General features: G+C 51.4%; 1 protein-coding gene across 2 annotated transcripts in view; it reads left to right on the top strand.

Moving 5' to 3' along the window:
• LOC104558389 (unconventional myosin-Id) overlaps nucleotides 1-24,936 on the top strand; it is a 110,484-nt gene that overhangs the window by 67,991 nt on the left and 17,557 nt on the right. For both annotated transcript variants that reach the window (XM_062016519.1, XM_062016520.1), the window contains 5 exons: nucleotides 7,151-7,374; nucleotides 8,466-8,610; nucleotides 9,145-9,249; nucleotides 11,377-11,490; nucleotides 15,149-15,303. In XM_062016519.1, coding sequence (XP_061872503.1) covers nucleotides 7,151-7,374; nucleotides 8,466-8,610; nucleotides 9,145-9,249; nucleotides 11,377-11,490; nucleotides 15,149-15,303 — 743 coding nt within the window. The remainder of the gene's footprint in view (nucleotides 1-7,150; nucleotides 7,375-8,465; nucleotides 8,611-9,144; nucleotides 9,250-11,376; nucleotides 11,491-15,148; nucleotides 15,304-24,936) is intronic.

Genomic DNA, 24,936 nt, shown 5'->3' with positions numbered 1-24,936 from the left:
GGGCAGTTGGAGGTGTCAGTGCTGAAAAAGGAACAATCACCCCAATACAAACCAGCACCGGGGTAAGGCTGTGAAGAGGCCTTCTCTCTGCTCTGAAAGCAGCCAGGCAGAGACTGAGGGAGGATGTAAGACAGAGCCTTCAGAGCAGCCCAGGGCAGGCTGGGCTCCAAGGAGGCTCATCCTTGCACAGGAATGATCCTCAGTAACAGCAGAGGCTGCGCTGAGCAGTTCAGCTCCTTGGCAGTTTAAACGTACGGCTCCGTTTCTGATGGGGGATGTGATGTGGTTTATCGCTCTCAGACAAATCACCAGGCATTCAAAAAGAGATGCACTAATTATCCTGAGAGCTTCACTGTGTGAGTAACCCTTAAAACAATGCTGGTTCCTTTGTGTAATGATGATAAGAATGTGCCCGTTGTGAGTCTGGTGAAATTGGATTCAAACTGACTTCCACTTTAGGCAGATAATTTCACTTTCTTCTGCCCCTCCTGGATGTCTTCTCCTTTATCTTTATCTTCAACCTCCTTTTTCTTCTGTAATAAAATGCTGGTGGGATTCCAGGCTGTGTTTTTTACTTGACCAAAGCAAGTCAGCAAGCAGTGTGATGTGATTTAACCGTGGCAACCTGCTGGCTCCAGGAGGATTCAGCGAGAGCGAGCTGTGTCCGGTATTAGAGCCCCCGAATGGCAGCAGAGGCACCACTGTCAGAGGCACCTCAAACAGTCATTTTAGAAGCACCAGCTGAGCAAATCTCTGCTTTTTTATGTGGGACATTTGAGATCCTTTACTATAGCTGTGGTCTTGCCGTGGGTGTGATTGTCATCGTGAATGCAAATAGAGCAGCTCTAATGTTAGTAATAAAAACCAAAACTCAACTGTAAAAAGGCTGCCATCAAATTCTGTTGCTTTTTCTGCCCTTGGAAACGTTCCCACATCTTCATTAGCTTTGCAGAATAGTGCTTTGTTCAAGACAAAAAGCCCAGGCAGGCAGCACGTGCAGCGTGCAGAGATGATGGGTCTTGTCAACAGAATTTAGCGCACTGTCTCCTGTCATTTTATCAGAGCTCTCCAGCTGCATATGGTAATCACCTCACTAAATCTGCACTGCCTCGTGCAGAGGAAGCCAGAGCTGTCCTTGCCTTGCAGCCCAGCACCTCTTTGGACAAAATCCCTGCTGGCCCCAGCCCTCGGAGCCCAGGAGGTGGCTGTGGCTGGAGAGTGGCAGCGCTGGCCCCGGCGCCTGCCCCGGCTCTTCTGCTGCAGCCTCGTGGCACGGGCCAGCAGCCCCAGGGTGCCAGGCAGCCCCTGAGTGCCAGGCAGCCCCAGGGTGCCAGGCAGCCCCTGAGTGCCCATTCACCAGCAGCATGCCCTTGGCTGCGGGCACAGGGCTTTGCAGAGGCTGCTGTGGGCAGAGCTGTGGCAGCTGCAGTCACCATGGCAACGTTTCCCCAGCCCCGCAGGGAAGAGCAGAAAAAGACAGCCATGGCTGGCTTGTCGTCATTTAATGGTTCACCTTCCCTTTGCCTCAGTGCCCACGAGCCCTTGAAGCCCGCTGTGCTGGGAGGCAGGAGCCACAAAGGGAAGCTTTTGCTCTGACAGAGGAGGCGTTTTCATGTCAGATCCTGGTGGGGCAGCAGCAATCTGATGAGGGCTTCACTTCAGTGACCCAAAGACAAGGTGATGCAGCGTGTTTGCCATCCAGAGGGAATGTGTGTGTGTGTGAAGCTGGGAGTGTCAGTGGAAACAGGTGTACAATTACACATGGATTTGTACCCTGAGCTCAGGCTTTGATCTTGAGAAGCTTTGGCAGGGAGAAGCTGGGAAGGGGAATGCTGTGAAAGGAGATGCTGCAGCTCATTCCAAAGGAGCAGGGTGAAGGGCCAAGCATGGGATGTCTGCGCTGTGGTGACACTGCTGCTCACCAGTGTGGCCATGCTGATCCCTTAGCACTGATCCGACTGCCTCTTCCCCCTGTTACTAACGTGGCTTCTGTGCTTCCAGTGAGTGTACTCGGGCACCTCAAGCTCAAAAATCATCTCAGAAAAAACCCAGAATAAAATAAAACCAAACACACCCAAAGCATCTCCCACCAAAAGAGACAAAAAGGTTGTTTTCTGTGAGTTCAGCTCCACAACCAGCTCACCATCCTTCAGATGAGCATCCGTGCTGGAGACAAGGGCTGTCAGGAGCGTGCCCGTGGAGGAGAGCACATCTGTGGTTCTGTGATCCCACCCTGTCAGTAGCAGGCCCTGTGGGGCACCTGACACTTGAGTGTTTCACGTTCTGTCTGTGTGCTGTGATGGTTTGGGAGTGCTTTCTGTGCTCATTGCTGTGTATCACAGGTCGTGCAGAGCAGCTTCTGCAGCCCTTGTCACTGATGCTGCTTTGTGTTCATGGGAGGGAATTCTTTTTCTTTGTGCCTGAGCTGCTTGTTTTTGTAAAGCTCCTGATCTGCTGCACCTCAAGGTGTCTTGAAGCCTTATTTAACCTGTAAAAATACTGCCATTCTGGTGTAAATTAAGGTACAAGGAAGCACAAATTCCATCCATCAACCTGAACTTGGTCATTTAACTGAAGGTAAAGATACCAGGGTGAGGTGAGGTGTGCCTGTAATGAGGCAGAGATGCACAGAGGAGTTTTATGCACAGCTGCTGTCCCAGCAGGACACAGCAGTATAAATCTCAGTCCCTTTGAAGGGCTTTGCTGCTCCTGCATGGGGCTTTGTAGTGAGCTGTGCACATTGATTATGGAGCTGTGTGTGTGAAACATACAGTGATTGAGCTGAAACATTGCTGGAGTATTATTGTTTTTACCATGATTGGAAAGGCAGGTTTCTGTGCTGTTTGGGCCCTTTAGACAAAGTGATGTTTGCTTTGTATGGCTCCCCTTAATATTCTCCCAGTCCCTTCAGACATTTGGACCTGGGATGACCCAAGGTTTTTATTCAGTAACACCCAGTGGATTTCTCTTCCCTGAACATGTGCCACCACCCTTTAGGTTCCACAGTCACCTTTGGTGAGCTCAGCAAACCACAGCATGCAGAGATCTTGCTTGGTTTAGCTCCTTGCATGTGCCAGCTTCCCCTAGTAACCATGTGTTCCTGTACCAACAGACTTATAGCCACTGCTGCCCTGGCCATTTGTGTGTTGGTTCCTGGACATGCTGTTAGTGCAATCTCACTGGTCTCGGATGGGACCTTCCTCTCCTTCCTAGCTCATGGAACATTGGTTTATTAAGCAGAGATGTAGAATGAACATTGTTCAGCTGACTCATGTGAAGAGAAACCAGGGTTTATGAAGCGCAGCAGCTTTCCCCCCTCCCTGTTTGCAGGCTCTGTAGCACAGTCTGTTAGAGTGGGGAGGCTTTGATTTAAAGCCACTCGCCTCAGACCTTCTGCAGGATCAGCACCTACTTGAACTGGTTGAACATAACCCCTCCTGTCTGAGACCCTTTAGAGCTGTGTGAGAGGGCTCACACATGCCTGTGTGAGTTTCTAGCGAGGGTGGGTTTTATTCCTTGCAGTTTGGATGCCTGGAGGGCAGCTTGTGCTAGGGCAGCATGAAATATTGATGAGGGAAGGTTGTGAGCAGTGCGAGGGAGGCTGGGTGGGAGGAGGCGCTGCCTTGCAGCGAGCTCCAAGGAGCTTGCCAGGCTTTGGGTAGTTGCAGAACCACCCAGAAATACAAGGCTGGGGTTTAATTTAGATGAGCCTGGCTTGTTGCTGAGTTCTGGGCTCTTGTGTGCCTGCTGGTATGTTTAGACAGCGCACTGTGTGGGCTCTCTTCTCCACACACAGACTGCAGCATCTAGGTCAAATCTAGATTATCCCTTTTGCCATGGAGGAGCTGCAGGCAAGGATCTCGGCAGCCTGGGCCCACCCTGTCTGCTCTGCTGCTATTCCCTGCACTCTGCAGGGCCCATCTTATTATTTCCCTTTCCTTCTTCCCATGTGTTGGCCTTGCTTTGGTGGGGGATGCTGAGCCTGGCAGCAGCTGCAGGCTGCACTGCCCACACTGGAGTACAGCGCTTCCATTCCGCTGGGGTGATGGACTTCATTTGTGTTACATTAACCTTAGAAACTTTGCTCCCTGGGGATTTTAGTCTGATTGATCTGTCTCTGGAGACATTCCAAACCCACCTGGATGAGTTCCTGTGTGGCCCTGCTCTGGCAGGGGAGCTACCCTGCCTCGTCTCCTTGGGCACTCTCCTGTGTGGAGGACAATAGCGTGTCCTGCACGGTGGCTCTGGCTCTGCTTGGTCACTAAGCACTGCACTGACTGGTGACAAAATCCATTGCTGTGGACTCTGCTCTTGAGCGTGTCACTTTGAAAACTGTCATCACAGAAGCTTCTCTGCTTCTGGCGTCCTGTGGGTCTGGCCTGTGCTGCACACACCCTACAGTGACAACAGTCAGTTTTCTTGTGACTGCTGCGCTGCCAGAACTCTCCAACCTTCATCACGTCCTCCACTCCTTCCCTGTGCCCTGCACACATCTCCCTTCCCTCATCCCCCTGGAATCCTGCCACATCCTTCTGGTATGCTCTACCTGTTTGGCTCAGCTGCAGTCTTGTGTGGCTGTGCCTGGCCAGGAGCTTCATGTGTGCTGGGTGGGATTTGGAGATCAAAGAAGGCAGATGGCTCTTGAGCTCATTCTGAAGCCTTTCCAGCAATGTCACTCCAATTTGGGGTTTGCTCTACCCTGCTGCTGATTTTTCCTGAAAGATAGATGGACTTGCCTCCCTGAGTCTTCTGTTCCTCTGTCAGATCTGGTTGGGGCTGGCCAGAGATTCAGAAGATATCAGGCTAATCTCAGGAGGTCAGATGGGGACAGGGTTATCTGTAGTCTGGTTTCTATGGGAAGCCAGCTTAACCACAAGTGAAAGGCACAGAAAGGTGGCAAAGGAAGCATCACTGAGTCCTTGCCTGTGGGAGGAATGAGACTGGGCAGTGCCATGTCAGGCTTGTTCACCGCTCCCGTGCGAGCGCTGCTGAACGCGAGCGCTGGAACCAGCCGCCTGCTGGGCTGGAGCTGTGATTCAAGCTGAAAGCTGCTCCCTGCTTGTCAGCTTTTGGAAAGGTGATGCATGGGAGCTGCTGCATCCTTTCTGAACTCTACATGAAAATGCCTTGGACATTAGCTGGGGTACAGAGAGCCAGAAGCAAGCAATAGTGTCCTGGATGCTCAGATCTCCTTTGTGTTGGGTTTGTTGTCTCCTGTATTTGGCTGTGGCTCTGCCATTGGCCTCCAGCACATAACAGAAGTAGCTTTTGCAATGTGAGAGTCTGTTAAATGCCATCATAAGCATAGCTCTGGAAGTCTGCTTTTTACTGTGCTTAGCTCTTGAGCTCTGGACTGGAGGTGAGGGGAAGGATTGCAGAGGTCCACTGAGAGGTCAGGCTGTCCCACTGCCCAGGCCTGAGAAAGGTATGTGTTGCTAGCAAACACTCCAGCCTCCTGCCTCCTCTGTGGATGGTTCAGGCCCGTTGCTCCCAGCTACACCAAGTGGCTTTGACAGCCTCCTCTGGTTTGTAGGTTGATCCTGGAAGCCCATCAGGTGGTCAGCTTGCCACGGCAGCTCAGCACTGCTACAGGCTGCTGTAGGCAGAAATGAGCTCTGTGACTGGAGAGAGAGACACCGAGCCAGAAAAGCAGTTCATTTAAATACTCCTACCCCGTTCCCTGCGAGAGGTTTGTTCTCTTTGGCTCTGGCCTCACTTCTGGGAGGTGCTGCTGCTGTGGCTGGTAGGAAGGTCCTTGTAGGAGTGAGGTTACCCAGTTATGACAACTTGTTTGAGGACATACCTTTCATTACTAGTTTACTGCTTGTGTGTAGCCAGGGGACATGGCTCAGCTGGATAATTGGATTTGGGAGGCCAGTGTTTGTAGTAGTTGTGACACTCCTTGCTGTGAAGCCAATCTCTGCAGCCGTGCAGCTGATACAACATGGGGGCAATCTGTTACAGCTCCTTTGTTCCACAGATGTCTGGCTGGTGTGGAAAATAACCACAGCAAGAGACTTTCCTCAAGAGCTTGTCTCCTTCAAGCACAAGGAAGCAAATTCAAGACCTCGTTTTGTATGTGAAAACAATTCAAAGTGGTTTTGGGGAAAGCTGACAGGGGTGAAGCTCAACAGTGCAGCAGCTTAACAAATGTACCATGCAGGGCCTTTTCTTGAGAGGCTTTGTAACGTCCAGGAGGCTGCTTGGCTGTGACTCTGACCCCTTTGTTCCTCGTTTCTGTTCTTACTAAATGAAAAAATGAGAAGTTGGCAGCAGGTTTTCACCCAGTTCATCTTGTTTACTGTCCACACATTCCTTGCAGGTACATTTGGTGACACTTGGGACTGTGTTTGAATGTCTCAAGCGATCCAGGTCTTCTGCAGTTTTCTCTGGAAAAGGGCACAGTTCACTTCAGTGCTCCTCAGATGCTTAATTACAGCTGCTGTGTCTGTCAAATGCAGCCAGTGTCTGGATCTGATATGCCCTCAGACATGGAAATGGAAGCTTGAAATCAGCCTTACACACTTTGGGTGAAATCCAGGCCCTGTGCAAGTCACTTCTAGCTTGTGGCTTTGGACATGGCGAGGGATGGATTGGCTCAGCCTTACCTCAGATGTGTGAGCAGCACTGTTGTAGGGTCTTGAGTCTGTTGTGGCGTGCTAGAACACAAATGTGCTTTAGGGTGCATCAGACACACCAGTGAAGTGCTGGGTGCTTAAAAAGCTCCCTGGGCAGTGCCAGAGCTGTGCAGATCCTGCCTGTGGTGAATGGGAGATAGATCACCTAAGATCAGTGAGGCCAGAGGAGAAGGAGCAGGGCTTGCTCTGACAAAGGTTGAAAGAAGAGAGTCCTCTGCTTTTGAGGGGTTTGAGACCCAAAATCTCCTCTGTGAATTTTGGCTGTGTGGGGAAGAGCAGCCCCTCCAATCTGCTGCACTGGCTACATACAGTCTATCAGGATTATCAGTAAAGCTTCATACAGCAAGTGTCACGTTGGCAATGGAACGGGGTGAGGAAGGAGGCTCCATGTGCAGCGGTGCTGCTAGGGGATGGCCGAGAGGGAAATCCGCTCTCCAGCGGGACACAGAAGGAGGAAGGAAGGAAACCCACTCTGCTGGTATTGCTCACCCTGTTTCTGCCCTGGCTCTTAGGTGTGGAGGGGCACCCTGGCTCGCCTTCGCTACAAGAGGACGAGGGCTGCGCTGACCATCCTGAGGCACTACCGCCGCGCCAAGGTCCGCGCCTACCTGCAGGAGCTGGCCCGGCGCTTCCAGCCCGTGCGGCTCACGAAGGACTACGGCAAGCACGTGCAGTGGCCCGCTCCTCCCAAGGTGCTGCACCGCTTCCAGGAGGCACTCCAGGCCATTTACCACAGGTACAAAGGAAAGCCCCTGTCTCTTCAGTCCATGGCTACTGCTGCTTCCATAGGAAGTGGCTGCGGCACGTTGCCTGCGAGGCGTGGCTGAGGATGGCCGTGGCTTTGGGTGCCCTGACCACACAAATGATTGCCCTGGGTCAAACATTTAGTCAGGATGGATGTTGTATTTCCTTCCTTGGCCTCTTTCTGGCTGGGTTTAAAGAAAAGAGCAGCTGCTGTTAGATGAAGGAGAAGAGAAAAGGAATCTTCTCGACTTCCTCGAGGTTAGAGTGAGGCAGTATTGTGCAGCAGAGTGAGCAGGGCTCCCCCTCACCTCTGTTCTCTGTGCAGAAGAGGGATTTTATACCTTTGTATGACCTCCTAATATCTAAAAGCTGTTTGTCTCTGGGAAGTTGTAGGCAAGGTAATTACAATTCCAAAGTGGAAGTGACTTTGAAAGCAGCTGAATGAGGGAACTGTTGGCTGGATGGATGCTCTTGAGATCCCCAGCCCAGCCATCTGCTTGAAGGGGAATTACCACCAGCACTACATTAAGGCAACCTTTTTTTTATCCCTTTATCTCCAGCTGTCTGTTCAAAGCCATTCACAGCCTATCTGGGTGGAGAGTCCTTCCCAAAGAAGGTCAATTATTATAACTACACACTTTCAGTTGCTGAAAGACTTTTCATAGCGTGAATCCTGGAGACATGGTGTTGCTGCTGAAGGCTGGAGTGTGACATGGAGCAATGAATGGGCTTCTCTGCCCTCTTTCCTGTTCCCACTGGTTAGCTTTCAATTGTAGGGCCAAATTCAGCTGTTAAAGGAGAATGATCTTGTAGATGAGCAAAAAATGGGCTTGCAAAAACTTTACTGCAAACAGATGTGCCAGGAGTTGAATTCTGGTTGTGGGATGGGGAGTGTGCCAGCCAAATCTGTTAGGAGTCACTTTAAAGTGCTAACTGATGTTTCCAGCTTCGTGAATGCAGTGGAAAGACTTCTCTTTTCCTCTGATGTTTACAGTCAAGAGGTGTCCTCGTGCTGCTCTGGCAGAAGCAGTCCTGGAGCTGCTTGGTGCAGGCTGTGGAACTGACCCGGGTGTTTTGTGGCAGGTGGAGAGCGGGTGAGCTCATCCGGAGCGTCCCACCAGAAGTCCTACCTCAGCTGAGGGCCAAGGTTGCTGCCATGGAAGTGCTGAAGGGTCACAGAGCTGATATTGGCCTGCAAAGAGCGTGGGAGGGGAATTACATCGCACTGGTGAGTAGCAGTGAAGGGACTGACGCTGGGGCTTAGGCTGCTGAAAGGGAAATTCGCTAAGGTGACTTGGTTTCTTGGGAGGGAGAAGTGCTTCAACATTTCCTCTGTAAATGGGTTTGTATAGTTTCAGAGGTTCTCACTGCCACTGCACTAGGTTTGTCTGAATACTGAGCCTAGCTTGAGCATCACAAGCAGCATTACAAGATGAGTAATGCCATCAACTGGCTCTTCAAAGGGCCAAGAGGCTGATGTAAAGCTGCAATCCCAGATGTAATGGGATGTTAAGAAACAGAGTACAATGAAAAGGAACAAAGACATTCTCTCTAGGCAAGTTGCATTGCTTCCTTTCACTCTGACCTTCCTTTGAGCGTTTTGCTTTGTGAAGGGTTTGGGTGTTTTCTGAAAGCACATCCAGCTCATGCCGGGCTGCTCTGGGAGGAGGCACAGCCGCAGCCCGCTCGGGCCACCCTGACGTCATGCAAGTGCTTTCTGTGGTAAGCAACAAGAGTTATGTGCCTGTCTTTGCTCTTTCAGAAACCAGATAACCCCCAGACCACGGGCTCCTTCATCCCTGTTGCCAACGAGCTGAAACGGAAGGACAAGTACATGAAGGTTCTGTTCTCGTGCCACGTGCGCAAGGTAAGCGGCAGGCGCGGGGCTGGGGACACCTCCTGCAGCACAGCTGGATCCTGGGAAGCCAGGAGCAGCGAGGACATGGTCCTGGACATGCTTCAGCAGGCAGCAGTTCAGAGCAGTCCTGTTTCAAGGAACACTGCCAGCGGGTCTTTGGTGGATACCCACCTCTGAACCTATTGCACCGTCACATCAGAGGCATCCCCAGGTTCGCTGCCTTGACTGTGGAACTGCTTTGGCTCTGGCTGTGTCCACAGTGAATGGGGGTTGTTCCACTGGCTGGAAAGCTTAAAAAACTAATGAACAAAAATGTGCTTGCATGGTCTCTTATGAGTGGCTGATAATGATGGAAATGATGCTGGTTATAAACGTCTGTCAGGAAAAGAGATGATGGGTTTAACAAAGACACAACCGGTTTGAATGGCAGGCCGGGGCTGCTGCTGTGTCAGTGGGTTTAAGAAGCTGTGTGTTTGTCTCCTTTCTCAAAATGTGCTGTTGCAGTTGGTCCCTGCTTGCCAGAAGTGGAGCCTGTGCATGATGATTGTTTGTGATCCTGCAAACATTACAGTTAACAGTAACAACACAATTCATTTTGCAGCATAAAATCTCACTTCCCGACAACCTCCTTTGCTAGTGGCAGTCAGTTGGATTCTTTATTCCACAGGGAGTTGTGTACAGAGAGACAGAAATCTCTTCTTGCATCCAAACAAATGTTTCAGTGCAGTATTCTGTTGCTCTTCATGTGCTCTCTTTAAGAGAATATTGGTTTGTCATTCCACCTCTAATTCATTTAATGAACTAGTTCCCAATTGTTGCTGGTTCTAGCTAAACTGGAATAATTATCAAGATCCAACATTCAGGTCTCAAAGATGTGATTGCAGGAACTGTTGTTCTGAATGGGAATAGAATGGCAGAGAGGGGAATCACTCACATGTGTGTGCATTACATATATATATATACACACCCCTGTGGGAGTTACATTTTGCTCACTGTTACACAACTTTTGAGCTTTAAAGTCCTTGTATTTCTCTCACTTGCTCCTGATTCAGCTCTGAGGGACAATCTCCTATGCAGATGCCTGGAGCACCCTCCCTGGGCAGCCTGGGCCAGGGCTCCCTCCCCTCAGCACCAAAGGAGCTTCTGCTCCTGTGCCAGGGGCACTGCCTGTGTGCCAGCCTGTGCCTGTTACCCCTTGGCCTGGCACTGGCCACCACACAACAAACACTGACCCCAGCCTCTGACACCCACCATTTAGGGATTTGTAAAGTGCTGCTGAGGTGCCCCTGAGCTCAGCTTTCTCTTCTCTAGGCTGAACAGCCCCAGTTCCCTCAGCTTTTCCTCCTCACACACGTCCCAGCCGCTCAGCATCTTGGTGGCCCCACACTGGCCCCTCTCCAGCAGTTCCCTGTCTCTCCTGAGCTGGGCAGCCCAGACCTGGATATGAATTTGTATAAGACTGCAGTAGTTCTACAAGCATGTTTTAAATTCCCCTTCTGTTTTGTGGGTGCTCACTGACCAATGAATTCAGCTGAAGTGGAAGTCCAGCAGCTTCTCTGCCCTGAGAAGCAAATTCTCCCTCTCTAGCACTCAGGTCCTTTCAGCACTTTGCTTCAGGTTCTCCAGTGCCCCAACGGCATCTTTATGTAAACAATGCATGCTGTGTGTTTAGAAGCAAACTGTCACATTGGGATGCATGCACAGAAGAGATTCAGACAAATGCCACTATCCTTCTGGTTTTGTAGGAGTAGAGACAGGCCTTATGTTCTCAGATACTGCTCATACCCTCCTGCAGAACAGTCCTTCCTAGCATTGTGTTCTCTGCACCTTCTGGCATTTTCTATGTATATCTTTGTTGATTCCAGTGTGAATCAGTCTTAATTCAGCTTCTTGACTAGCTTAGGGGGGAAATGAAGGTCTAGGCTGTAGCAGAAAAACCTCCAAATGAGCTTGCCTTGACCCAGGAGGAGAAACTCCTTTGGTGTGAGGTGAGGGAGCCCTGGCCCAGGCTGCAGAGCTGTATTCTGCATGTGCTGGCAGTGCTGGGTGGGACTCAACCCTTGCTTTTTTGCTGCAGAGCTGTGTTCTGCATGTGCTGGCAGTGCTGGGTGGGACTCAACCTTTGCTTCTTTCCAGGTCAACCGCTTTAACAAGGTGGAAGACAGAGCCATCTTCATTACTGACCGACACCTGTATAAGATGGACCCTGTGAAGCAGTACAAGGTGATGAAGACCATCCCCCTCTACAATGTAAGTGCAAGGCCTGGGGAATCTCATCTCTCAGTCATGGGCAGTGCATCTGCTGGAAAAGGCCTCAGTTTCTCATTTCTAATGCAGTTAATGTTTGTTAACAGTTACAGTGCAGTTACCCACAACACTCGTGTGTCATGGCAGCTCTTCATTGCAGGGCATCAAATAGAAGCTAACCCCCAAACTGCTTATCACACTCTCTTCTGCTCCTTCTGGTTTGGTTTTGATTTGCTCTCTGCTGCAAGATGCCAGCCCCAGAAGGGGGTGAGTGTCTCCCAGCAGCTCATGCCACCGTTGCCGTGTCTCTGGGGCTTTGTTTGATCCTTTGTGTGGTGGTTGAAATATTCCTTTTTCATATCTGTGCACTTGGAATGTAAATCTTATCAAAGCTACATTTGGAATGACAGTGAGGTATCTGCCCTTCAGGGCAGCAGAGTTTAGCTGCCAGGGACAAAGCAGCAGATTATCACTGGTAGAAAAGGGGATGGGGAAAAAACCCCTCATTTTAGCTCTTGAGCATCCTGGTCTGTGGATTTAACTGCTTGTTTATTATCCTCAGCCTGAGGTAACACTGCTGTGGTTATCTGCAACCTACAGAACCTGGCTGGGTTGCTTGGAAATGGCATACACAAATTTACTGGCACCTTTGTATTTGGAGAAACAATAAATCTGACAGCCCCACGTTGGTAAAAGAGCAGAGATGAGATTGGGGTGACAGCAAAGTCTCATCTGCAAACATGGAGTGAATGAGCAGCTCAGCCTGCATCCCTGCTGTCAGTTTGAGAGGTCCTCTGCTCCTTGCTGGGCACTGACCACCCACCACAGAGCCCGTGGAGTCACGTGCTTGAGCCCCAACAGGAGGATTCTCTGCAGCAGTGTCGCTGCTCTTTGCAAAGAGGCTGCTGCCAGAGGGGTGGCAGCTGCAGATTGTTTTCCTCAGGTGATGTTCTGTTCTACTGACATGATTTCTTAATTGTGCAAACTGAGGCTGTCAGCAGATCGTGCTGCTGCATGGCTGGCTGCTGCTCCTGCACATCCACACAACTCCCAGTGTCCTTCCTGCACAGGGGGGTTTGGCAAGGTGAACTCCAGTGGACAAGGTGACTTTTGTCCATCACAGGCTCTCACTGTTAGTCTTCTACTCTCTTACCCTGCACAAAACAGCCATTCCCTTACTGCATTGGCCATTACAGGTAGATGTGTGTTTAGCACAGCTTTAGAGAAGTGCTTTAGCTGCCTGATGGCTTTCAAAGTGGAGCTGGTAAATTTATGTCCCAGCACGAGACCAGCTCACTGGTGGCATTTTCCTCTGAAATCCTTCATGCCTTAAAAGTGAAAGGAAGTGAACAAGTTGGATGTGGTTTTAGGTTGCCTATGGAATATCTGTTACTTACAAAGATCAGTAAATCTTGTTTCCTCACACAACACAGGGACCAGAATAGAGCATCCATTTGTGCAGGATGCTGCAGCACAGGCTGGCTGCTGGCTGGGGCTTGGCATCTCCTCTGGCAGTGCAGCAGTTAACAGTCTGGCTATACAGCTCTCTTGTTCTCGCAGTACTGACATTTCCCTAGCTGTAAATCAGCTTTATTTGTACATCTGCAATTGTTCCCTTTGGCAACCTACCACAAAGCTTCTGGACTGAAGAGATGGGTCCAAAAGACCCTTCCCTGACTCACACAGGTGCCAGAACAGTATTCCAGAGTGGGAATTTGATGGAAGCTCTCTTTGGGAAATGCTGCAGTGGCAAATTGCAGCTCTCTTGGCCACAACCTCTCCTTCTCCTGCCTCTCCTGCACTGTGTTCCTGGGGAAGCTGCAGAGTGGGTTGGCCTCGTGTGCATGTGTACTGAGCCTGTGGAGTGACTCTGAGCCCTGTCTGTGCTGCAGGACAAGGGGAGAGGAGAGACTCAGGAGATGCATTTCATTCATAAACACTACCTGGTTTTCTTTTGCCAAGGTTTAAGTTGAACTGTGGCAGATGCCTGATGCTGTAATACAGTTGTTTGTTCTTTTTTGTAGTTACATCTTATAGTTTGTTACTTAATGATTTGAATCTCTGTTGTCTTTCACCTCTGCAGCAGCCTTGCACACTCCCCCTTGTTTGCTCCATCCCTCCTGGTGTGGAAACCCTTTCATGGGGTACAGGGAGGTGGTGCAAGCAGCCACTTACTGCTTCAGAGGTCCCTCCCCTTTTGGGGAAAGAACAATTGTTTGAACTGCTACAAGGATTTTTGGGAAGCAGATGGATAATGATTGCAGCAGCCCTGATGTAGCTGGGTGTATCAGATCTGTGCTGCTGGAGGGCTGTGTGCTCGCTGGGGGAGACAGATTGCCCTTGTGACACAGGGAGGTGAAGGCAGCTGAGAGCCCTGCCTGCCCTGCTGCTGGCTGTCAGCATTCCCACAGCACCCTGGCAGCACAGCAGCATCCTCAGGGATGGGGTTTCCATGGAAATCTCGCTGGAGACAGTCAGCTGATGTCTCCTACTGCTGGAAACTTGGCTTTGGCTGAAAAAAAAATGGCACATCCAGCTCCCCATCTCCTTTAACTGTTGACATGTAAAGGGCTTAAGGGCAGCCCATAGCACTGCCTGCTGGGGGCCCAGGCTCTGCAGGCTCTTCTCTTGGGTCCTGTCTCAGGAACCTGGGGGTTTGTGCAAATGATGACAAAGCAATAACTTCCCTTTTGGCTGGTTTGAGATGCTGCTTGGGGGGATTTTCTGTGTGCAAACATTCTGGCAATCGCCTCAGAAACACCAGCCCACAGTTCTCTCTTTGTTCCTACCTGGGGAGAAAATGGACAAGGAATTCAAAGGCAGCAGAAAGGATGCTAGAGGTGCCTTTGCCAGCACAGCAGTGAATGAAATGAAGGCTGTCTGTGGCTGCTGGGAACGTTTCCCTGCTCTTGAAGCAGAGCTGCTGTCAGTGTCTTTACATCCTGAGATAAGCACCTTCCCTGAAAGGAATCCTTTTGTGTTCTGTGTATTCATTCAGATAGTCTTATGGGGAGGGCTGACATGGGGCAATTTTGAAGGGCTCTTGGACTTCTGACACGGTTCTGTTGAATGATTAAGGTCTAAATAGGCTTTTTAAACCCAGAGATTTCGACTTGTTCGGCTTTCACACTCGGTGCACGTGTAGAGCCTTGATGGCACCGGTCCCTGTGGTGCTGTTGTGCTCAGGATGTTAGTTAAGCATGCAAATTAATTTGAAGGGACACCATAAACCCAGGCAGCTGTTAGTGTCTGTGCATGAAGTATTTCATAACCTCAGAACAGCATGAACAGCACAGAACAAGCTCCACCTGTGCTGGCTGTATGCAACTGGTAGCAGGAGCTCTCTGCTCAGGGTTTCCAGTCTCAGCCCTTGCAGTCGTTCAGGCTGTTGTACTGTGGTAATAAGCAAAAACAAGAGGAGGGACTCAGTGAACCCAGTCTGGACAGTGAAATGTCCTTGCACCTTTGAGACACTGACTGCCAAAAAACCCTGCTCGTTTCCTCTTGACTCTTCCAGCTTGTGGGAGCCCTGAGGACCTGCACACTGCCCCCAGCTCTGCTACAGGCACAAGTGGAGCACACCCTGGAGAGGATTGGATAGCTTGGCCAATGGCAAAGATACAGCAACATGTGTGACATTGTTCTTGCTCCCTCTCCACAGTTGGTAGGATTGAGTGTCTCCAATGGGAAGGACCAGCTCGTGGTCTTCCACACGAAAGACAACAAGGATCTCATTGTGTGTCTCTTCAGCAAAGAGCCCTCCAACGACAGCAGGATTGGAGAGCTGGTGGGAGTCCTGACAAGCCACTTCAAGAGGTCAGTGTTGGGGATGGATTCTGTTGAAAACTCACTCTAGCATGCCAAATCAGAAGCTTCCCCTGAAGCCATTCTGATGCCAGTCTTGAGCTTCATCTGTGTTTCCTGCATTAGCAGGACAGCAGAGCAACGTTTTCCCTTGTGTTTCTGGGATGTGCTTTTCAGTTCCCACAGGTTCCCAGTATTTTGTTACACCATAGGTGTGTGGGGACAAATGGCACTGCTGATGCATTTTGAGTGTGTCACAATGTCTCCTGAATGCTTCTTACAGTCAGACTCTTATCATAGAACATGAAGGTACAGCTGTTCATTCCTCCAGTGGCTCCCCTGCCCCCAGTATCACTGGGTGATTTATTGCTTGAGCTTAAAGTGGCATCTCTGATTCCTGAAAGCTGCCTCTGCAGTAAGTCAATGTGCAAAAGCTGTTTTATTGGTGAATTGAACACTGAAGTGGTTATCTTACACTGAGCTTGTAGCTACAGATGAACTGTCAATAATCACTTTTATACCACAGAGTAAGTTTGGGACCATCCAGAGACACATCCTGGCAATGAGTGCCTGGCAGGGAAAAGGAGCTGTGAAGTGGTCAGACCTTCAGAGTTACTCACTTACTCCTTTAAAGCTGCCACACCTGGGGCTGTTCAGGCTGGAGAAGAGAAGGCTGAGGGAGAACCTCAGCAATGCTGATCCATCCCTGTGGAGAGCCTGGGGCCAGTGTTTGCTGTGTGGTGGCCAGTGCCAGGGGAAGGGGTGGTGGGCAGAGGCTGGCACACAGGCAGTGCCCCTGGCATAGGAGGAGAAGCTCCTTTGGTGCTGAGGGGAGGGAGCCCTGGCCCAGGCTGCCCAGGGAGAGTGTGGAGGCTCCTCAGGAGGTTCCCAACCCCACTTGGACACGTTCCTGTGCCCCCTGAGCCAGGGGAAGCTGCTGGAGCAGGGCTGGGGCTGGAGCAGCTCTGCAGGGCCCTGGCAGCCCCCAGCACCGTGGGACTTTGGGATTACTCCTCCAGAACAGATTCTCACAAGGACTGATGTTGATCAGGATCACATGCAGTGCTGGCTTTTGCTGTTCACATTATCACACTCCATTTATAAGCCATGAAAAGAAGTCTTTGTAAGTAAATAGCTCCTGCAGAGCCACAAGTGGCAAGTCAGTGAGGGTGAGTTTAGGTTACATTCAGTCCCTGGGTAGCTCTCTTCCTGAATCCAAGACAAGCATGCTGGGTGAGCTGCCTGTCCCTCTGCTGCAGTTCTCTGCTGCCTGTGCTGCTGGAGGTAGGTGCCAAGATCATTGAAATGAATTCTCAGTGTAACTTGTTTTGAGAAATTCGGTGCTGAAAAGCAACTGCAAACCTTCACTGCTTTTGCATCCACCCAAATATAGTTTCATTTCAAAGGCAGCTGCTCCTGAAGGCTCAGGAGATGATGGGTATGTAAAGCAACACCCTTCCTTTGGGGAACACTGGGAAGCAGCTGGAGCTCTTTCATGTCTGGCATGTTTTGAACACAGGTGACATCTTCTTCAGATAGCTGCTGCTCCTCAGTGCCTTAACGAGCCTCTGATGTTGGGAAGAGCTGTGAAGCTGTTGATTACACTCCAGCTCCTGTGCATTCAGTGCTCAGACAGCCCTGGCTCGCTCTGACATTGCTGTGCAGTGCCCAGCCCTCCCCTCTCACACCCAGTGCAGCTCAGTGGGAAGCAATGGGCAGTGTGTTGTGTGGCCATTGCTCTGAAATACTGTGCTGTTCTTTTAAGGGTATAAACTGTTGGTTTCCAATTCCTTACACTGACTTAACAATGACATTTTCATCTTCAAAGAGGTTTAGTGTTCATCTAATCACCATCTGTAGAAGAATGACAGTTCAGGCCTCTCCTGTGCTGTTTAATCCTTCACTTCATACAACATTAGCATTTTTTAGTGCTTCAGATGACAGGCCTCAGCATGGCTGGTTAAATGGCAGAGCTGTTCTAAAAGCCCCTTTTTCTCCAACACCTAATAACAGTTGCTGCTTGGAGGGTGATGCACAGGAACAGCTCACGCTGGAACGGCCACATCTGCAAACGGCCAAGCACTGACTGTACATCACCATCAAAGGAAACACTCTTGTTTTCAGCCACTTCTCCATTTCCTAAGAGTGAAAAAAGCCTGTCAGTGAATGGGATTAGCTGAGCCTTTGCTTGAGAGGCACCTTGGGAGTTCCTCCTGAAGCAGGATTAGCTGGGAGTCGCTGTGTGCCCCATGGCAGGTGTCAGCTTGCTCTCTCTGGCCTGTCAGGAGATGGTTGCTGGGAAAAGAAAGTGGATCCAGCAGTAAACTCTTGAGCCTAGAATTTCAATCACTGGGTGACCTTGTGATGGGTGGATGTGAAAGAAGAGGATTGTCAGCCAGGAAAGACCTGTCCTTTCCATCTATAATACTCACGTGACCTGCCCACAGCAGAGGCAGGGGGCTGGACTCAGAAGGGTAGCCCATGGTTTGTCCTGGGTGTGCTGCCCACCTTGCTGCTGTTGCACAAGCTCTTTCTTCCCCAGCATTTCTCTCCAGCCAGGAGCTGGCAGCAAACCAAAACAGCAACCAGAAGGATCTGTCATCGTCATGTTTGCTGGTGACCTACTTCCAGTCCTCCTTCCCCATGCCCTGGCAGTGTGTGTGCTGAGGTGCTCCCATTTCTGGGCTCCCTGCTCAGAAGCCTGTGTGTTCTGATTGCAGGCAGAGCTGCTGTTTGGAGATGCCACTGATGGCTGCTGCTTTAATCTTTTGGTGTAGTGAGGAAAATGAGGCTTCCAGCTCCCCCTTGGAGAGTGTGAGCTGCGTTGTCAGAGGCCTGTGTTGAGCATCAGGGGGTTTCTGGTGAAGATGATTCCACAGAGGGGATTATTTCACAGTGTTTCACACCTACTCTGGTATCTTTGTGTAGGGTTGTTGTGACTGGAAAGTCACCAGTTGTGCACACTGTGTCTGTCAGCTTTCACTCTTCATCCTTTCCCTGGCTTGTGAGGCACAAAGCATGCCATGGTGTCACAGCACTGAAACTCTCTTTGCTTTGGAAGAGAACTTCTGAGCAGATGTATAAAAACACGACCTGGAAGAAAATGCCCACTGGGTGCCTTCTGCCTTTCTTGGCCCCTGATACCTTGGTGTTGCTGCAGCTCAGCCCTGCTGTCTTTGGGCACATTCAATTCCTGCAGCCCAGCTATTTGTTGTTTTGTCTCAGTGGTGATTTCCAGGTGCTGACTGTTGTGTCTGAGATGCTATGGGAGCAGTTCCCACCTCCCCCCAGACAGCTGTGGGCAGGACATTGCCTCTGTGTTGTCCCTGCAGGAGGTGACAGCATGATGGAGCCTGGGGGCAGAAGTGGTAATTAGCTGTCTATGGAAATTCAGTCAGTTTCTGGCTTAAAATTAGACTGTAAGTAATGTCTTGTTGTCTTTGAAGTAGTGAGGAGGAGCTGGTCAGGATGGAGCATAAACATGAAGCTGCAGACAGCTGATTCCAGAGCAGCAGCCTCGTCTCAGCCACTGCCCGTTCCTGGGGCTGGAACAGCTCACTGATGGCTGCTCTTGGTGAAGTGAGTTGGAAGCCTTTGGCATGGGTGTCACTGCCTTGTTAGGGTGTCTGTGCCTCACTTCAGACACAAAGAGCACAGCACATACCCCTCTGCCCTGTGGGGCTCCCAAACCCCTGGGGAATAACCAGGGATGGACTTGAGGAGCTGCCAGGACAGTTCCTCTGGCTCCCTGGCAGGAGAGAAGATGAAGGTTACAGTGAGGAGTGTTGCCTGCCTGGCTCTGTGTCCAGAGCAGTTACCTGGGCAGATGAAATGGAGTATGTCACATGAACACAGAGCATGCAGGAGGCAGAGGGAGCAGCTCCCGGGGTGCTGACCAGAGAGGCTTTGTTAACACCCAGTGGCATTTTACCATCTTCCCTGATCCCATCTGACTCTGTGGACTCTGATGGCTGATTTCACCTTAAAGTGCCCCCAGAGCTTGCTCCTCGATCAGGAGCAGTGTCTTATCTCCTTATCTTCTTTCATTTCACTTAATCTTGCACAACCTGTGGTATAAATTAATATCCCTAATCCACAGGGTGCCTTGTACAAAGCATTTTTACATACAAATGGCACAATATATCCTGTACCAGAGCTGTGATTCATAGGCTATTACATGCTAAATCTTAGATGGAAGCCAAGCTAACTAATTTACACAGAGTAATTACATTCTGAATTAAAGGCACAGAGGGTTTTTTTCCCCCCTTCTTGCTTTTCCTTGTGTGAACTCGGGAAATGAGAAGCTGCTGGAGAAGGGGCTGTGAGATATGCAGAAGGGGGAAGTGTTTGTCCTTCTCCATCAGCCTGTGCTGGTATCTGCTAGGCAGTCTCCTGCAGCAGGCTGAGGGCAGATGTACAGACAGCTCAGTCCTTACACCACGTCCTGCTGGGGCTGTTCACCCCACCAGCACCCTCCAGAAGCTGCTCTTTGACTCAGGCCTGTTGCTCCTTGCAGAAAGATGTCATTTGTGTGCTTGCTTGGCTTGTTTCAACAGTGTAAGCTGTTTCCCTGAGTTTGGTTGGAAAGCTCTTTAAAGTCCTGGAGTCCAAGCCCTGCCAAGCCCAGCACTAACCCACAGCCCTCAGCACCTGAGGATGGTTTCAGAGCAGGCTCCATCCCCCAGCCTGGGTTTGCAGGTCAGAGGCTGCCTGGCCAGGCCGTGCTGCCCACAGCAGGAGGAGGGTCAGCTCTCACAGTGTGCTGCTGAGGGGACAGGCTGTTTGACACTGGGATCTTTAGCATTCAGGGCCTGTACTGCACACACTTCATCCTCAGTGCTATCTCATCCCAACTGCAGTTTCACCAGCCCAGTCTCCCCAGGCAGCCAGCCTGGCTATTTTTAGCTTGGTTTCCCAGGGAAACGTGGCTTTCTGTGGCTGCTGTATCCTCAGATCTGACAATCAGGGAGAGAGGTAGCAAAGATCATGCTAAGTTTTGTGAGAATGCCTCGTTTGGATTAAAGAGACAAGCACAAAGACTGCTGTGCAGCCTGAGCCAGGGGAGCTCAGGCAGCCTCCAGCCTGGCGGCCTCGCTGCTTCATCACCCACCGAGGAAAGGAGTTCCCCCAGCCTGGGAATGCAGAGCTGGCTGTGAGGGAAGGGTGCTGAGGGCTGGGGCAGTGCTGTAGGGATGGTCACACGTGTTTTGCTGGGGAGGTTAATTCATTTCATAGGGAAGCTGGCTGGCAGTGTTCCTCCAGTCCCAGAGCAGTGGCCACATAAAAGATGCTTCTGGGGTGCATCCAGCCATGTGCAGGACATGGCAGCAGCTGCTGAATGGGTGGGTTTTCTCTTGTTTTCTAGTGTAGAAAAGGGGAAATAAAAGGTAATTTGGTGTGTGAAGCCAGTGCTCTGGGCTGCTGCAAACCTCTGAGCTGCTGTGAGACAGACACGCAGGCACTGGGGGTGCTGGGAGCTCACATCCAGCCCCAAGCACTCACTCTTCCTCCCAGGAACTCTTGTAGAGGGTAAAATGGGTGAGTAAAACACTTAATCATCAATTTGTCACCTCAGCAGCCAGCACATGTTCTGTTTTGTTGAGCACATCAGCTGGGGGGTGATGCAGGACAGTCTCCGTTTGTCCAGAGTAGGCACGTGCTGGTGCCTCAGCCCAAGCCTGCAGGAGGGGCTGGGAGCAGACTGAACTGATGGACAGGAGTGGAATTAATTTGCCCAAGCAGAGGTGTTCAGTGGCATTTGTCAGCCCCTTGTGGCGTGAGGAATGTGCACAGGGCTGGGAGGTGGGACACGACTCGTGCCGTGCTGCAGTGGCAGCTGGAGGTGAGGGATGTACCCCAGGCACTAGGAGCCTGCATTTAGGACCCTCATTCCACAGTCCAGCTTCCAATCTGAGCAGAAGATGCCTCCCCCAGTTGCAACTGGTAGTGCTGTGGGTAAGTGGCATAGGGATGCCATTCCAGCTGCTCCTGTTGGCTGGAGGTGCTGTTTGGAGACGTGTGTGTTTGCCCAGCTGCTGCTCTGGCTTGAGCTTGGCTCAGGCTGGAATTCATTTGCTTCAGAATAAGGAATGACATGAAGACTTGTGAATGTTGATATTCCTCTTGTGCCTCTCCTACACTTCCACTGGTACTGTACCTTGCAAATTGGCCAAGAGAAACCACGAATGACAAGGCAAAGGAACAAGACACGTGGCTGAGCTCTGAGCAGGGCAGGAAAAACCAACTTGGAGGGAGTGTGCTTTAAAGAAAGCTTAGGCTAGGCCAGTCCTGACACCTCAGTGGGACTGAAGTGCCCAGCTCAACTGCATCAGGTGTTGGAGATGTGTCACACCATGCTTGAGAGTGAATAGCAAGGCCCTCAGCACCTCAGCTCCACAGCTCTGGGATCCCTGCAGGGCTGGGCACTGCCCCAGCTCCCTGGGCAGCCTGGCACAGGGGCTCACACCCCTCTCAGGGAAACAGCTCTGCCTCAGCTCCAACCTCAACCTCCCCTGGGGCACCTTGAGGCTGTTTCCTCTTGTCCTGTCATTCATTACTAGAGAGAAGAGACCAACCCCCAGCTCACTGCAGCCTCCTGTCAGGTCGCTGCTGAGCGAGAGCCTGAGCCAGGGCTCCCCTGAGGTGCTGCAGGGGCTGGGAGGGCAGCACCAGAGAAGTGGCTCTGGGGACAGGTAAGGGTGGAAAAAAGAGCTTCTCACAACTGCTTTGTGTCATGTGGAGCTGGCACAGGAACAGAAAGGGATGCCCTCTCCATGCGTGGCCAGAAGAACGCGTGCACTAGTACAGACCCGACCCAGGCATCAGGCACTGGCTGCTGGGCTGTTCAGACCTTGCTTGAAGAGCATCCTCCACCAGCAGCTGGGAGAGAGGCACAAACCTCTCAGGGAGTCCCAGGCCAGCAGCAGCAGCCTCCCACAAAGCAGCCTGCAGTGTCTGCACAGGCTGCAGGCAGTTTGTGCTGCCAGGCTGGCCCTGGCAGCGGGTGGTGACGGAGTGCCAGGAGTGCTGCACACAGCAGGAGCTGGGGCTGTGTGGCAGCCTCTGCCCTGCTCACAGCCTCCCTCCCAGCCCAGCTTTGGCCTGGAAAGGGCTCTCACCAGCCTGGAAAGGAGCACATTAAACTCACACCACATCAAATGTCACAACTGGCTTCTGCAGAGAAACCTCTGATGAAGTTCTGAGGGGGGTGTCCCCACGTGGAGCTGCTGACAGCGTCTGCAGCCTGTGTTTGGGCTTGCTGTGTGTTGGCAGTTGAGCTGGAGGGAGCAGGAGGCAGAGGTCAGGGCCTGACTGAAAGGGTTGTGCTGGAGAGCATCTGTGACCCTGGACCTCGCTGTTCATTTTTAGCAGTTAGGAGCCTCAGGGAGCTGGTGGAGTGGAGCACATCCTGCAAGGGCATGTGCTGGGAAAAGGGAGCTTTGCAAAGAAAGGCTGTTCTGTTCTGCCATGACTCAGGCCCAGCGATTTGGAGCAGAAATAGAAGAGCTAGAGCAGAGGGAGGCAGTTTCCTTGGTGAGGAAGGTGGTGCTGGGGGCGAGCTGCACTCGCACATCCTGCCATGGGAACCTCTGAAACCTGGGGCTTATGCAAACGGCTCCCTTCCTGCTCAGTGGCAGCAGCAACTGCACTGATCCTGCTCAGTGGAGCAGCAACTGCACTGATCCTGCTCAGTGGAGCAGCAACTGCACTGATCCTGCTCAGTGGAGCAGCAACTGCACTGATCCTGCTCAGTGGCAGCAGCAACTGCACTGATCCTGCTCAGTGGAGCAGCAACTGCACTGATCCTGCTCAGTGGAGCAGCAACTGCACTGATCCTGCTCAGTGGCAGCAGCAACTGCACTGATCCTGCTCAGTGGCAGCAGCAACTGCACTGATCCTGCTCAGTGGAGCAGCAACTGCACTGATCCTGCTCAGTGGCAGCAGCAACTGCACTGATCCTGCTCAGTGGAGCAGCAACTGCACTGATGCTGCTCAGTGGCAGCAGCAACTGCACTGATCCTGCTCAGTGGCAGCAGCAACTGCACTGATCCTGCTCAGTGGAGCAGCAACTGCACTGATCCTGCTCAGTGGAGCAGCAACTGCACTGATCCTGCTCAGTGGCAGCAGCAACTGCACTGATCCTGCTCAGTGGCAGCAGCAACTGCACTGATCCTGCTCAGTGGAGCAGCAACTGCACTGATCCTGCTCAGTGGCAGCAGCAACTGCACTGATCCTGCTCAGTGGCAGCAGCAACTGCACTGATGCTGCTCAGTGGAGCAGCAACTGCACTGATCCTGCTCAATGGCAGCAGCAACTGCACTGATCCTGCTCAGTGGAGCAGCAACTGCACTGAGCCCAGCACCGGAGCTGAGCCTGGCAGCAGCTCTGCTGGGCTAGTCACAGACACAGAAGCATAGTCCCAGAGGTGTCAGCATTCACTGCAGCACTGTTAATAACCTCAAGGGGCAGGATCTTCATCCAGCCTGTGTTTGGAAGGGGCTGGTTCTCAGCACACACGTGTGGGATTTGCTCTTCATAGTTGTGATTGAATCATCTTTCGCAGCCTTGACTCAGCTGAGCGTGGAGAGGAGCTGGGCTGGGCAGCACTGCCCACAGAGCTCTGCCTGCACTCTGCCCATCCTGCCTGCACTCTGCTTGTCCTGTCCTGCCTCCCTCCTTTAGCATTACAGCATTTGTCCTGCCTGCCTGCAGGGATGTGTTGGTATGGCCAGCCCTGGCAGGGAGGAGAGGAGGAGGGTGGCAGAGTAACCCACCTGCATCCTCGTGGGCTGGCAGGGAGGGCATATCCCTTATTTTTAGCACTGTGGGCTTGAGCTGAATGTGCTGGGTAGAAACCCCCAACAGGAGAATTGCTGAGTGCTCTGCAAACTCCCCCTCATCACATGCAGCTGCAGTGAGTTGATGGAGGCTCTTCAGACCGTGGAGAGACGGAGCAATAGCACAAGGACCATGAATTTGGTTGTTTCTTCCTCAGAGTGTGATTTAACAATGAAACAAAAGTCATCTCACTTCTCAGACTCCAGCCAAGCCTTGGCCAGGGCTGTAGGTCTGTGCAGCACCCTGTGATCATGTACAGAGTCACTTTCCATCCTGAGCCCGACCATGGGCTCAAAGTGTCCTTTCCAATTAGTGTAACGTCTCTTCCCCTCCTGGAATGTTTTCTCTTCTGTCCAGAGCTAGAGCCAGAGAGACAAATGTTTCTGCCTAGATAAAGGTGACATTTCATAGAACACCCAATGGGGACTCAGCACATGGGGACAAGGACCCTGTCTGGGTCAAAATAAGCCAACTCCTCCTCAGCTGGAGAGGAAACCCCTCAGATGTCCTGGAGCAGGCAGCTGCAATTTCAAAGTCAAATGAAGCTGGAGATGTGTTTGTCTGGTTTGACAGGGTTTAGTGAGGCCTCTCATTACACAGCAGGTTCAGGAAAACCTCTCTCCAAAGTACACATGCAATTTAGCAAATGAAAGCCTGGAACAGGTTATTATTAGAAGGTGGGATGGGTTTGGTGAGGCTCCTACCAGAGCATTTATCATCTGGGAGGCTTTGGATATTTTTTGCTGAAGCCATGAAAGCCTTGGCATCCAAAGCTGTTATTAAAGCAGCCATTCAGGCTCAGGGAGG

This window comes from Colius striatus, chromosome W, assembly GCF_028858725.1.
Source record: "Colius striatus isolate bColStr4 chromosome W, bColStr4.1.hap1, whole genome shotgun sequence".
NCBI classification, from domain to species: domain Eukaryota; kingdom Metazoa; phylum Chordata; class Aves; order Coliiformes; family Coliidae; genus Colius; species Colius striatus.
The sequence above is the reverse complement of the archived record's forward strand: the minus strand, read 5'-3'. Positions and strand labels throughout refer to the sequence as shown.